The sequence below is a fragment of the Mytilus californianus genome, unplaced genomic scaffold (genome assembly GCF_021869535.1).
Source record: "Mytilus californianus isolate M0D057914Y unplaced genomic scaffold, xbMytCali1.0.p SCAF_5, whole genome shotgun sequence".
Lineage (NCBI taxonomy): Eukaryota > Metazoa > Mollusca > Bivalvia > Mytilida > Mytilidae > Mytilus > Mytilus californianus.
The window spans coordinates 62,799,722-62,813,873 of record NW_026262701.1 but is presented as its reverse complement, the minus strand read 5'-3'; the positions used below and the strand labels follow the sequence as shown (position 1 = coordinate 62,813,873).

Genomic DNA, 14,152 nt, shown 5'->3' with positions numbered 1-14,152 from the left:
TGGCTTAAAATAGAACATAGGGGTAAAATGGAGATTTTGGCTTATATCTCTGAAACCAAAGCATTTAGAGCAAATCTGATATGGATTAAATTGTTCACCAGGTCAAGATCTATTTGTTCTGAAATTTTCAGACAAGTCAGACAACCTATTGTTGGGTTGCTGATCCTGAATTGGTATATTCAAGAACATTTTGCAGTTTTTGGTTATTATCTTGAATTTTATTAAAGATAAAGATAAACTGTATACAGCAATAATGTACAGCAAAGTAAGATCTACAAATAAGTCAACATGACCATAATGGTCAATTGACCCCTTAAGGAGTTATTGCCCTTTATTGTCAATTTTTAACAATTTTTTGTAAACTTTTGTAATCTTTTACAAAAATCTTCTCCTCTGAAACTACTGAAACAAATTGAACCAAACTTGGCCACAATCATCATTAGGGTATCTTGTTTAAAAAATGTGTCCGATATCCCGGCCTACCAACCAACATGGCCGACATGGCTAAAAATAGAACATAGGGGTAAAATGCAGTTTTTGGCTTATATCTCTAAAACTAAAGCATTTAGAGCAAATCTGATACTGGGTAAAAATGTTTATAAGGTTGAGATCTATCGGCCCTGAAATTTTCAGACGAATCAGACAACTCGTTGTTGGGTTGCTGCCCCTAAATTGGTAATTTTAAGGAAATTTTGCAGTTTTGGTTATTATCTTGAATATTATTATAGATAGAGATAAGATAGAGATAAAATGTAAACAGCAATAATGTTCAGCAAAGTAAGATCTACAAATAAGTCAAGTGACCATAATTGTCAATTGACCCCTTAAGGAGTAATTGCCCTTTAAAGTCAATTTTTAACAATTCTTAATTTTTGTTATCTTTTTCAAAAATCTTCTCTTGAAACTACTGAGACAAATTTAACCAAACTTAGCCACAATCATCATTAGGGTATCTAGTTTATAAAATGTGTCTGATGACACGGCCTACCAACCAACATTGCCGACATGACTAAAAATAGAACATAGGGGTAAAATGCAGTTTTTGGCTTATATTTCTGAAACTAAAGCAAAAGTATAATGGTTACATTATTTCATGCATCAATTGTAAACAAAAATATCAGGTGAGCGACACACGCTCCTTGAAGCCTCTAGTTTTTGCTTACACAATGTAGTCAATATAACGGAATTTTAGGCGACTGTCATACAAGTGAGAGCTAGCTATAAAATCAGGTTCAATCCACCATTTCCCATAAGGAAATGCCTGTACCAAGTCAAGAATATGACAGTTGTTTTCCATTCGTTTGATGTGTTTGAGCTTTTGATTTTTCCATTTGATAAGGGACTTTCCGTTTTGAATTTTCCTTGGAGTTCGGTATTATTGTTACTTTACTTTTAAGATTGATTCCATATAGACTTACTTGTTTTAATAAATAAACATAAACGGTGTCGTGTGAAGTAAAACAATGCATTCAATTTTCATAATCGCACTATATTGCTTAGATTTAAATGCTATGTGTTTAGACAGTTAAAAATAAAAACAAAAAAGAATTGAAAATAATCAACACTCATTCCTGTTAATAAATCTTTTCCGAAATTCAAACTATACTATCAATAAACGCAAACGTCAAGTATTTACTGATGGACATTTTTAATCAAATCAATCTCTTCGTCAAGTCTAACGCGATACAAAATATAAGCAAGACTTATAAAACTATATCAAAACAGTATAAAATAAATAACGTAGTATTAAATGATAATGGTCAAATATTAATTACGTTTTGTGTGTGATGCCAGGATTTAAATTTCTTGTGAATTGTATTAAACCTTCTTTTTTTTATTCACTGCAGTTTGGATTTTAGATATTAATTTATGTTCATCCCTGATAATTGGTGCTCATATGTTGCATATCATTTTCATAAATGTATTCACTGTTACAACCTGTCTGACATAATATAACATTATGAGTGATATTTTATTAATGATCAATTTAGTTTCAGTTAAAACTTATCTATTCAAATACATATTCCCTTGTTTTTTTACTTTAACTTTTTGTAGTATCTTTTAACAAAATTAAAGATTTTTGACAGAAAAATCGTTTTGTTTAATTATCTTTGACTTTCTGCTTTCCAGCCTAAGATACAATGGTTTTAACAGAAATCTCGTTTTGTTTAATTATCTTCCTGCTTTCCGACCTCATTCAATGATGGAAATCACAATTACACGAGGTAAACGTTCAGAAATAATCAGATCATTGTGACAATGCACTATAATACTATTAATACAAAGATTATATAATGCAGATACAATGTATAAGCGTTGGTTCGTTAAAAAGATACGACGAACTCGTAGGATGAGTGGTATCTTTTTAACGGTCCACCGCTTATCCATTGTGTCTATTATTTAAACTGTTGAGACGTTTTTTCAAAATAACAGTACTTTATTTAAGTAGGCCCTATTTATCTGTGATTTCAAATAACAACGTAATTATCTTGAAAGATTCACAAGAAACAACAAATAATTAGGAGTATACAGGTAGTGGATTTAAATCATGAAATGATATTTTAATACTAATAATAACACGATTACAAACACAATTCAATTTTAATATTCTTGTCATGGTTAGAAAATACATAAAATAACACCACTACAAACTCAATCTTCTTGTACGTGTCTACAATAAAACAAATCTATTCTATTTTTAGAAATTTACCTGTGATAATATAAACGTCACAAAAAATACGTCACTTTTTGTGGCCTTGATTCGTGTGACGCACAGTTTATAATTCGTTTGTGGTGTCCTGGTGTGCTGTCGTGGATTCATGGGAGGTGTCCGTTGTTATTCTGTGGTTTACATGTTGTAATGTACTATTATATTATTTATTTATGTGTTTCTCTGTCCTGAGTGTTCTTGCGTTTATTTGTACTGTATTCCTGTCACGTAATATTGTCATTTTAGCGGTATTTTTAACATTGCCATATAAGCGGGAGGTTTGGCTTGCGATAAAACCAGGTTCAACCCACCATTTTTTCTTAAAATGTCTTGTACCAAGTCAGGAATATGTCAGTTGTTATCAAATAGTCCGTTTCTATGTATGTTGGCGCTTGTTTTTTGTTGCAGTTCAGTGTTTCTGTTGTTCCGTTGTTTTCCTCTTATAGTTGATGTGTTTCCCTCGGTTTTGGTTTGTGACCCGGATTTGTTTTTTGCTTAATCGATTTATGACTATTGAACAGCGGTATACTACTGTTACTTTCATTTAAAACAAAATTGCATGCATTTTAAGTATACTGTACTGAAATTTCCTTTGAATCAGTATGACTGTAATTTACAAAATAAGGCATATTCGAACTAATTTCTAAGTATATTTAATACGTATGTTACCGAATTTCTAGCAAAAAACAAATTCTAGGCACATCACGATTTACTCATATAGTGATTTTCAAATATGCAAATTTAAAGATATGTATCAAAACAGATGAAATCATCCAATATTTATTAAAAAAAAATGGACACATGGAATGTTATCATTTTCTTTTGAAATACGTGAAATAGCCAATTAAAAAACAAAAATGAACGGGAAATTCCGTTCTTATTGCAATTATAGCAACAACACACACGCAAAAAAATTAGAAAAAATGGAAAAACTAAAGAAAAGGGACAACAAAGTGAAAATATGGATTCGAACCTAATAAATATGAAAACAACACGTTATAAATTTCATGCGTCCGAAGCGCTTTTTTAGATTTACCTTCATCAGGAACGCTCAAAGCCGAAATTTGAAAGCCAAGGATGTATAAGAACCGAAACAGTTGAAGAGTTTTACGACTTAAAAACCCCTACCGACAAATCTACACTTATAACTTGACTCTACGACTCATTCAGACAAGGCAAGACAAAACACATACTTTATTAAAGTCTCACCTCATATTGACATATATTCATACACATATTGACAGAATCACAATATCATTTAAAACAACAAGAGCCACTCTAAAAAGAGTTATGAAAGACTATGAAATTATTTCTACAAAACATACAGTTATCTACAATTATATAAAATACTTTTTTCTTTTTAATATCCAATCATAGCAGATTTTGGCTAAAAAAAAACATACACTTTCATCATTGAACAAAAACCTGAATTTATCATCATCGGACAAATTCACAAAATTTACAATTAAAGGAGCTAGCATGGATAAATAGCACGCAAATATTCATATACTGGGCAGTTCAGTAGAACATGTTTCTCATCTTCAATAATATAATTTTCATTACATTGATCATGAAAACACAATCTATTTTCAATCACAATACCTTCATAACGACCAGTTTCTATTCTCAGAGTTGCAACACCACACCTATTTTCTAAATTTTGCATATGCACTATTATATTTACCAGGATATTTATACATAAATGAATAAATTATAAATGATATTCTTGTTTAAATATTCTATATGTTCGTAGTTTACTACGTTCATTACACATTAAGTCAAGGAACAATTTCTCTTTATATCCACAAACATTATCATTTTCAATCTGTTTAATTGATTTTTTTTATCAATAGTAATATCAGTATTACATTAAAAACTCCATATTAATTTCTTTAAATTTCACATGGACTCTATGGTTCCAATTTTCAAATGTACTATTACAATATTTATTTCCCAATACTCTACATTGAGACATTTTAGTAAGTCTAGACCATATTCTACAAATGCATGTCCACTGAGATATAATACAGGGTATTCAACCCATATCTCCATATAAAGCCAAGTTAGGGGTGTATTTTCCAACACCCATAAAACATCTCATTGCTCTATTTTTTTACAGCATTAATGCAAAAAAAAACTCCTGGTGACCCCAAATTGAGGCACCATATTCAATTACAGACAGAACAAGCGTATCAAAATGTTTTGTAAATGCATCAAATTTAAAACCTCCATTAGCTTTATATTTAGCTATTAACAAACCTAATAACCTACTTGCAGATTTAGCTACTGCCTTTGCCATACACTTGTAATCTAAAAATGCTGTTAATACTAAAAAAACTAAATAAGTATAACAAGGAACAATTTCCATATTATTATTATAAAATACAAATGTAATATTTAAATCTGGTGTAGACTGAGTTCTGAAATGTACAATTTTTGATTTCTCCAGATTTACAACTAAATAATTTTTACAGCACCATATATCTAGAGTGTCTAACACTTTTTGTAGGTCTTTCTCATTTTCTGTTAAAATACAAGATCATCTGCATAAAGTAATACACAAATTTTTTCATCATCAATTTTTACTCCAATATCCAAATTTTTAGCTTCATCTACAAGGTCAATATATAAAAATGTTAAACAAAATTGGAGAAAGTATACACCCTTGTTTTAAACCACATTTAACTTCAAACCAATCAGTAAAATTGCCATTTAATTTAACACATGAATATACATTTCTATAAAGTGAAAAAATAGCATTTAACATTTTACTGCTTATTCATAAATTTTCCAATTCACAAAATAGCTATTCTCTATTTATCCAGTCATATGCTTTTTTTTTAAATTCAATACATGCTACATATGTTGATAATTTACGTAGTTTACGTGTTTCTATTACAGTAGTTAAAGTAGAAATATGATCTAGTGTATTTCGTTTTTTTCTAAAACCATTTTGCTTATCATGAAGGAAATCTAGTTCATCAAGTTTAACAGTTAGGCGTGAACTAAGTACACCACAGTAAAGTTTATAAGATAAAGGAGCCAAAGTTATTCCACGGTATGCCATAGGGTCTCTATGATCTGCAGTAGAGCTATTTGGAATTGGAGTAATGATACCTTTTGACCATATAGCAGGTATCTTACCAGAATTAAAGCAAATATTAAAAATTCGAGTTAAAGCTAACAATGTAGTTTCGTTCTTATAAAGTTCAACTGTAATTTCATCACAACCTGGCGATTTATCATTTTTCGAAGATAACAGAACCTTATACACTTCTTCATATGACATTACACTATCAAGACTATCATCATTCACATTTACATCACTATGAATATTTTCAACACTATTATGATTATTTCTATTTCACATATATATTAGAAAATTCACTTTTCCATTTATCTAACACTATATGCTTGTCAAATGATACTGACTCATCACTTAATTTCACTTCCATAGGAATAGAACTGCGGCGTTCACTACCAACCCTTATTTTACCAATTTTCCTCCAAAACACTTTTGGATTTTCACAAGACTTTATTAAATCTTCCTGTAAGGAATACTAATATTTTCGTTTGGCACTTTGAACGGCCTTATCAAACATCATACGTTTATTTACAAATATATATATGACGAAACTCCCGCTTATTACGTTTAATTCTACATTTAATCCACACTTTTTCTGATTAACACACTTCATTCCACCATTCTTTTTTACACCTTCTTTTATTTATATCAAATCCATTTGATAGAATGATCTGGGATATCTTTATTCAAGTCGTACTTTCCCAACGCATTAATTTCTTCAACTATTAAACTTGTTCTGGTTACATTAAAATTGCTTAAATTTTCCAAATCTTCATATGGCAAAACACAATAATCCGCTACGCTCATTCCTTTAGTAGTATAATCAATATGTAAAGTTTTTCGACCATTCAAAATACAGCAATTTACATCTGTTAAAAAGACACCGAAAATATTCCCATATCTGTTATACTGAAAGTCTACCACATTTCTTTCATTCCTTCAATAGAGTCTGGTAAATCTGAACAACGACTATTTCAATCACCACAAATATAAAATGGTTTTCCTTGTGGAATAGTGTAAATGTTTATCATCAAAATATCAAAATATCAAAATATACCTCGCGGCTACTAACAGTTACTGATACCATATGTAGTCTATGTCTAGGTTAGTCTATGAAAAGGTATATACTATGAAATTTAGAGCGAGGGGCTTGCCATTGTAATAATAAAACCATAATATGAGTTCACTTCCAGCGTTAACATGGTTAATAAAAGGAATGTTAATCATATCTAATGCTCATTTCAACAGATGGAATGAAATAGCATTGAGATAGTTTTGTAAGGACAAAAACGAAAAAAATTTCAAAAGTGAAATTCTTTTCTGCTTCAGGTAAAATTCAAAAATTTACAATGTATATCTCAAATTCCTTCATTGTAAAAAGCACACAGTGTCATATAAATAAGCTTTTCGAAAATTGTGTATACTTTAATAATAATAAAACTTCATCAATAAATATTAAAATTAAGATCGTTCCAACATCAGATGCTTACTGCTTTATTATTTTTGGATTTTTTTTAATTTCTTTTTGTTTCATAAAAACACATTGGCTCTCAGGTCGATAAGTTTAAATGCTACTTTACCATCACCTTTGCACCCTTTTCAATTCTTTTTTTAATTTTCCATTTATGTACTTTTATATAACGTTTACAATATTCAAAACTTAACTAAAAATGTAATTCTATTCTATTGTTTTCATTTATAATAATTAGACAAACAACGGTACTCATTTTCTTCTTTTGCTCTTTTCCTATGAAAATTGCCTCAGGGGATTTTACACTTAGTGCAGTTTTAAAGAGTTCACTTTTATAATTAATCTACAATGAAAAGTCATGCATGTATAGCATTTTATAGTGCATGGAAAGCCATGTACTATGAAAAATAGACGGGGAAAATATGATTTTCCATTGGACTAGAAGGGATGAGTATGTTCTAAAGGAAGCGTTGATTCTCGAAAAGAAACCACGGTAAATGAATAGGCTGACGTCATGGCAATGGTTTAAACTTTAATAAACATTTACATCAAAACGCCTGAATTATGTCAAAAGGTAAATACGGGTGGAATATCATATTTTTTCCCATATTCCGATCTACAAATGAACTTTGATTGCTAAAACTTGTTTATCTATGGTTAAAATATACTCGTCCTGAACATGCATGAAATGTTTGCCACTGGACGTTAAGCAATTAATAAGTATATTCCTTGAGTGCCTACATCCTTCGATCTGCCGACAAAATAAGTAAAAATATATTGGCATTCAATGAACAGTTTCTGATTAACATTAAGTGTAGTCAAAACGAAAACTAATTATAATTTATAAAGGTAAACTTGGTCTTCCAATTAAAATTCAAGGAAATATTACCATTCTTCTATTTGCAAAGAAGAATATATATTTTTTTCTGTTTGTTTAGAATGAGGATTATTTTTGGGGAAATATTGATAAAGAAACGTTTAGCTCTTGTTGATAGCTTAGTGAAAGGATATTAAAGATAACTAGAATAAGTTGGCAGTAAAACACTTACCAATGTGGAGTGTCCAGTTGGCTGTGCGGAAAGTATAAATTCTCAACAACGTCTGGTCATAACGGGGACGTTAAATCCGATGCTTCGTGCATGAAGAGAGAGTGCCACACTCCCCGCACTTTGAGAACTCTTACAACAACTCTTTTCTGGGTTGGTGGTCTTATGTAAGGCAAATTTTCATTACCTGTCCAATTTACCCTGATTTTTCAGTGGCATTCCAAATTTCCCGCCCTTCATCCTGGTCGACCCCTATTACAGGACCTATACCTATTATATGTATTGTTAATTTGTTCCCGTCCTGTACATGCATGCGATATCTGCCACTATACGAAAAACCAAAAAACTTCAGAAAAATGAAAGAACTTGTAGTATTGACAATTTAGGTATTCATTTTTAGATTCTTTGAATCTTTTCTGGATGCATAAGATGTACATTTGTGTATTTGATGATGGTATATTCAAATGAGGTCGTCACTTGCTTTCATTTCGGTTTTTGGTAATTTCTCCATATACAGTTTCCAATTGTATAGTGTCAAATTAAAATTAAATTTAATCTACGAATTAGCGTAATCATTGGCATCAACTAAATTTTTGGCGCAAATGATACTAGGTATTCTATAACCAAGTATCGCAAACAGATTTCTTACCCAATAATCACGTAAACAAGCACATAGATATATATATATGAAGATAAAAAACAAAAAAGCACAATAGTATATCAAAGCACATGTCACAATCACATATGAATTATGCACACATATATATTTAAAATTTACAACATGAATAGTCACATTTCACGAAGTTTACTATTTTTAAATCACAGTTCATTTCGGGAATTTCAAAATCATCTTTAAATGCAACTTATTCCATTTATTTGTCTCAATTTAATGGGGTTTTTTATCTTACGTTTTCAAAACATTTTCCATATTATTCCATTCCATTTCAATATGTTTTTTATTGAAAAATGGGATATTTCTAAATTTCAAAATAATTTTTACATTTTAAATACCTTTTCCCTACTAATTACATTTTGTTCTAAAACAGCACCCATTCAATATTGTAGGCCTTCCAGGAAGATACCAATCAATCAATTAAAATATAAAATGTCATGTTGTAGTCTGCCCATACAGGGACCGTATAAAGACGTAGATAACTACATGTACTTGTATAAATGATCGAAAATTTTCGAAACGTTCCAAGAATCGTGTTTCCGTGGATATCTGAATGGCCCATAGATGTTACCAAAACAAACTTTTAATCACACTGTATCTATGCTAAATGCGAAAAACTAATTCCCTTATTAAATCAGTAAATTACGGAAAAAGAAAAGCAATTTTTAAAAATTTTTGCATCAGAGATTAAAAAATGCTTCTGCCAACGTTTCAAAAATTAAGAAGATTCTGTATGTTAAGGACATAGTTTTGACCCCACGGTGATTTGTTTTACGAAAATTTGCATACAAGCTATTTTTCACTTAGTCAATTCAAATATGTAATAAAAAATATACCTTCATGTGCTAAATTTAGAGATAAATGGGGTTGAAATTTTAGACATTTACTTAAAATTTCGGTTTCTTGGACATTTCTATCCTTTGGACAGACATACTTAACTTTTTTGTTTCAAAAGATAATAACATGCGGATTTTTGTAAAAAGATTAGGAATATCTTCTTTACAAAAGAATGCTCTTAATTTGTGTAACAATCCTTTATAAATAATAATTTTTTATTAAATGTTCATGACTTTAGAAAAAAACCGGCATTTTTTGCTGCACATTTTTAACTAATTTAAAAAAATTTATCGGTGATTTTTTCATAAAAATTAGAATAATAATCTTCATACAGTATCAAGTCAAATGTCATTTTAAAACAGAGGGATCCATGTACTCGTTTTCAAGCTAATTATGAAAATTACTCGAAAAATGCATCTTTTCCCGATATGTCGCAGTTTTACGTCGCGAAAAATAACATTTTACGTTAGCAACGTCATTACCTTTCATGTAACTGTATCGTATGCCCTAAATGTGATATACACAAGAAAAAAACTAAGCTTATTTTTCAGTAAAATACGAAGAATGGAATATTTTCAAAATATTTCTTTTGATAATCTCTTTTGGTTATATCAAAGCTTCTATCCAAGTACAATGAAGTTCCATGAAGATTTGACAGAGTTAGTGACGATTAAAAAACTTTAACCACAGATGAACCTAAATGTTGACACCGACGAAACCATCGACGACGACAGAATGAACGATCGCTTTGTCTCGCCATCCAAATAAAACGTCACAGGGAATTAAAACTATGGTGAAAATAACTTTGAATTGATTCTATTGTGAAATGATTGGGAGATCCTATGACTCTAGGCATGTATTTTTAACTGTTCATTTTGAAGAATTTAAAATCATTTTACAGTATTTATAAAATTTGAAAAAGATATATTAGAATGTGTTTAATAAAACTTTCATTATTGGTTTTAAATAGTTGGAAATGTTTTTATTCCAGAAAAATCCTTCTGCACTGAATGCCTTGGGGTGGTACGCATTAAATTATGATCGAAATACTACAGAAGCGGTAAAATATTTTGAGGAAGCCTTTTCATTAGGATGCCCTGATGCGGCGTATAATATAGGTATACTTCATTTAACGGGAGGATTTCCTGGAAAAGTTGTTGACGCTGTAAGTAATGTTTGGTTTGATTATTAATCGTCATGGCGACCAGCATAATTCTGTCAAATGTACAAGGAAACAAATTTTAAACTGAACGATATTTTTATCTCTAAAGTCTTAACAAAAATAACTTTATCGTACTAATTTTAGTCAATTTGCAATCCCTTCTATTCTTCTAATATTCCCATCTTTTTATAATGCCTCTTCTGCAATTGGCTTATGGAATATGCTCAGGAGAGCAAATAAATTAAGCAATCAAGTTGAGCAACACGAACACCACAAAAAACGGTGTTGAACTCCGTTGTTCCAGAAGGGTGAAATAGATTTTTCTTCCTGTTTTGGTCTTATTTTGAGTTCATTGTGCTTTGACGTTGAATTCTGTGGAATTATTAATGTTTTGTTTCGAGCACAATTAATGTGAAATATATTTTTTCGAAATGAGCTCGTGGTTTATTTCGATATCTGGTATTTTTTAAACATATGCATATTATAACTACAACATTGGTCCAATATCTCTTCGTTATTTGCTTATAATTTTTTCCTCGAATGTCCATATACCTACTGATGGTTATTCTAAAAGCATGATAAGTTCACAGACTTGTTCATTGTAAATTATCGATGATCCAACTGCTCAGCCGCCAGAATTTTGCCGCACAAATTGTTGGTCTCGAGCATACACAATGAAGGTTATTTTTTATTCAAAATTGTCAATCATTGTAGAATTATACCACAACTAAGAATACAAATTTGTTCGGAAGAGTTAATCTGTTTGAAGGCTTTAATCCTTCCGTGATTTTTTTTATCTGGTCTTTCCTCGTGTATTATGTGTTTTGCTTCCGAGCAGTGCGTTATGAATAAAGGGTATTTTACCTTACCGAAACACATATCATGCGCACTCAGGTTTGAATATTATGTGGATTTTTTTATTGCTTATTTAAAAATGAGTCTGTTTGATACGTATTATTAAAAATTTGATGACGTACTCTATTTTCGATTAGGATAAAGCATTGGCATTCTTTAACTTTGCTGGAGCTAGAAACCAAATTGACGCCGGAATACAAGTTGCTTCTTTGAATATGAAAGGAACTTCAAGACACCGAAGGCATATACAGATTGGCGTTGAGTATGTAGTTTTCATTAGTTTGGTTTTGATATTATAAACACAACACTAATACACATTTAAGGCATATGATATAGAAAAGAACTCTCGTTGGTTTTTCCTTAAAAGTTTGACACAAAGTCAATTTTGTTATAAACTATCGAAATATGAAAATAAAATATACATTCATAACTTACTTTCGGATATTTCAGTTTGAAATTTGTACGTTTCATGTAAAAACAGTAAAATTATACAATTATTGGTAATTAAAAGCCGTAGACAATTTTCTTGCATGTTTACAGTTAAAAATATACCGTTGGATTTTTTATTGCAATTTTGCTATAATATTCTTAAAGTAGTACGAAGTCGATTGCAAAAGAAAAATGGGTGTCAATGTGCACATGTTTTAGCTAGATATAGAAAATCTAGCTTTTTTTAAAGCTAGATGTTATGGCATGGTATTGGTTGCAAAAATTTGATATTTTTCATTTAAATGCAATATTTCTTATTTAATTGGTATATTTCTTCATTTAAATGCAATATTTTTTTATTTGAATGGTATATTTTTTCATTTAAATGCAATATTTTTTATTCAAATGGTATAATTTTTCATTCAAATGGTATAATTTTTCATTCAAATGGTATAGTTTTTCATTCAAATGGTATAATTTTTCATTCAAATGGTATAGTTTTTCATTCAAATGGTATAATTTTTCATTCAAATGCAATAGTTTTTATTCAATTGGTATAAAATGTCATTTGAATGCAATATTTTTTATGCAATTGGTATAGTAGTTTTTTTATTTATATGCAATAATTGCATTATGGGAAATTCTTTGACGTCATAAGGTCTTTGCAACAACGTTTGCGATTGGTCGGAAATTGTTTGGATTTCTCCCCTTTCTTTCTAAACATGGGTGACCAAGAATTAAAAAACGCGTCAGAATATCGCCCCTCTAACTAAATCTAACGTTCGTGCGAGTCCTGCACTGGCTGTTAAAATCTTGTGGTCATAACTAGTATTTCTATTGCAAAATTTCGATGGTCAAAACGTTCGGTCCACTTTTCAAATACCGTTTCATTGTATATGGATTTATATGCAAGTATATCGGTTTTTTTAAATAGATTAGACACCGTTGGTTTTCCCGTTTGAATGGTTTTACACTACTAATTTTTTGGGGGCCCTTTATAGCTTGCTGTTCGGTTTGAGCCAAGGCTCCGTGTTGAAGACCGTAAGTTGACCTTTAATGGTTTACATTTACAAATTATGACTTGGATGGAGAGTTGTCTCATCGGCACTCATACCACATCTTCTTATATCTAGTATATACAACGTAAACCAGACGTTTCTCAGACTGTTTTCTTTTTTTAATAAATCCTTTGCCGCGCGTTGTGTACTGATTGATAACTCAGTCTGGGAAAACAAGATTTATTTCAGTACCAGTTGTAATTAGGTTTGAGCAAACTTCCAGTAATTGCAAATACTCTTATGTCGGTGCTTTGTGTCTATTGTCTTAATGTTAGTTTTTTTTGTGTGTCTCGTACCGATCTTTTGAGTTAATTTGCTGATTTGTGCAGGTTGTTATTTTATTGTACAGTTACACCACTGCCCCAGCTTCGGGATGGGTTGCTCACAAACATGTTGTTGTACTGTTACACCGCTGTCCCAGATTAGGGGGAGGATTGGGATCCCGCTAACATGTTTAACCCCGCCACATTCTGTATGTGTGTGCTTGTCCCAAGTAAGGAGCCTGTAATTCAGTGGTTGTCGCTTGTTGCTTTGTTATACATATTTGTGTTTCGTTCATTTTTTTGTACATTAATTCGGCCGTGAGTTTTCTCGATTGAATTGTTTTACATTTTTGATTTCGGGGCCTTTTATAGCTGACTATGCGGTGTAGGCTTTGCTTTTTGTCGAAGGCCGTACGGTGACTTATAGCTGTTGATTTCTGTGTCATTTGATCTCTTGTGGAGAGTTGTCTCATTTGCAATCATACCACGTCTTCGTTTTTATATCCACCCTGCCATATTCTTGATTTGCCTGTCCCAGGGATGGAGCCTGTAGCTTAATGGTT

General features: G+C 30.9%; 1 protein-coding gene across 1 annotated transcript in view; it reads left to right on the top strand.

Annotated features, from left to right (window-relative positions):
• LOC127701138 (protein sel-1 homolog 3-like) overlaps nt 1–14,152 on the top strand; it is a 247,608-nt gene that overhangs the window by 189,846 nt on the left and 43,610 nt on the right. The window contains exons 15-16 of the mRNA XM_052204939.1: nt 10,814–10,987; nt 11,977–12,101. Of these exons, the coding sequence (XP_052060899.1) occupies nt 10,814–10,987; nt 11,977–12,101 (299 nt within the window). The remainder of the gene's footprint in view (nt 1–10,813; nt 10,988–11,976; nt 12,102–14,152) is intronic.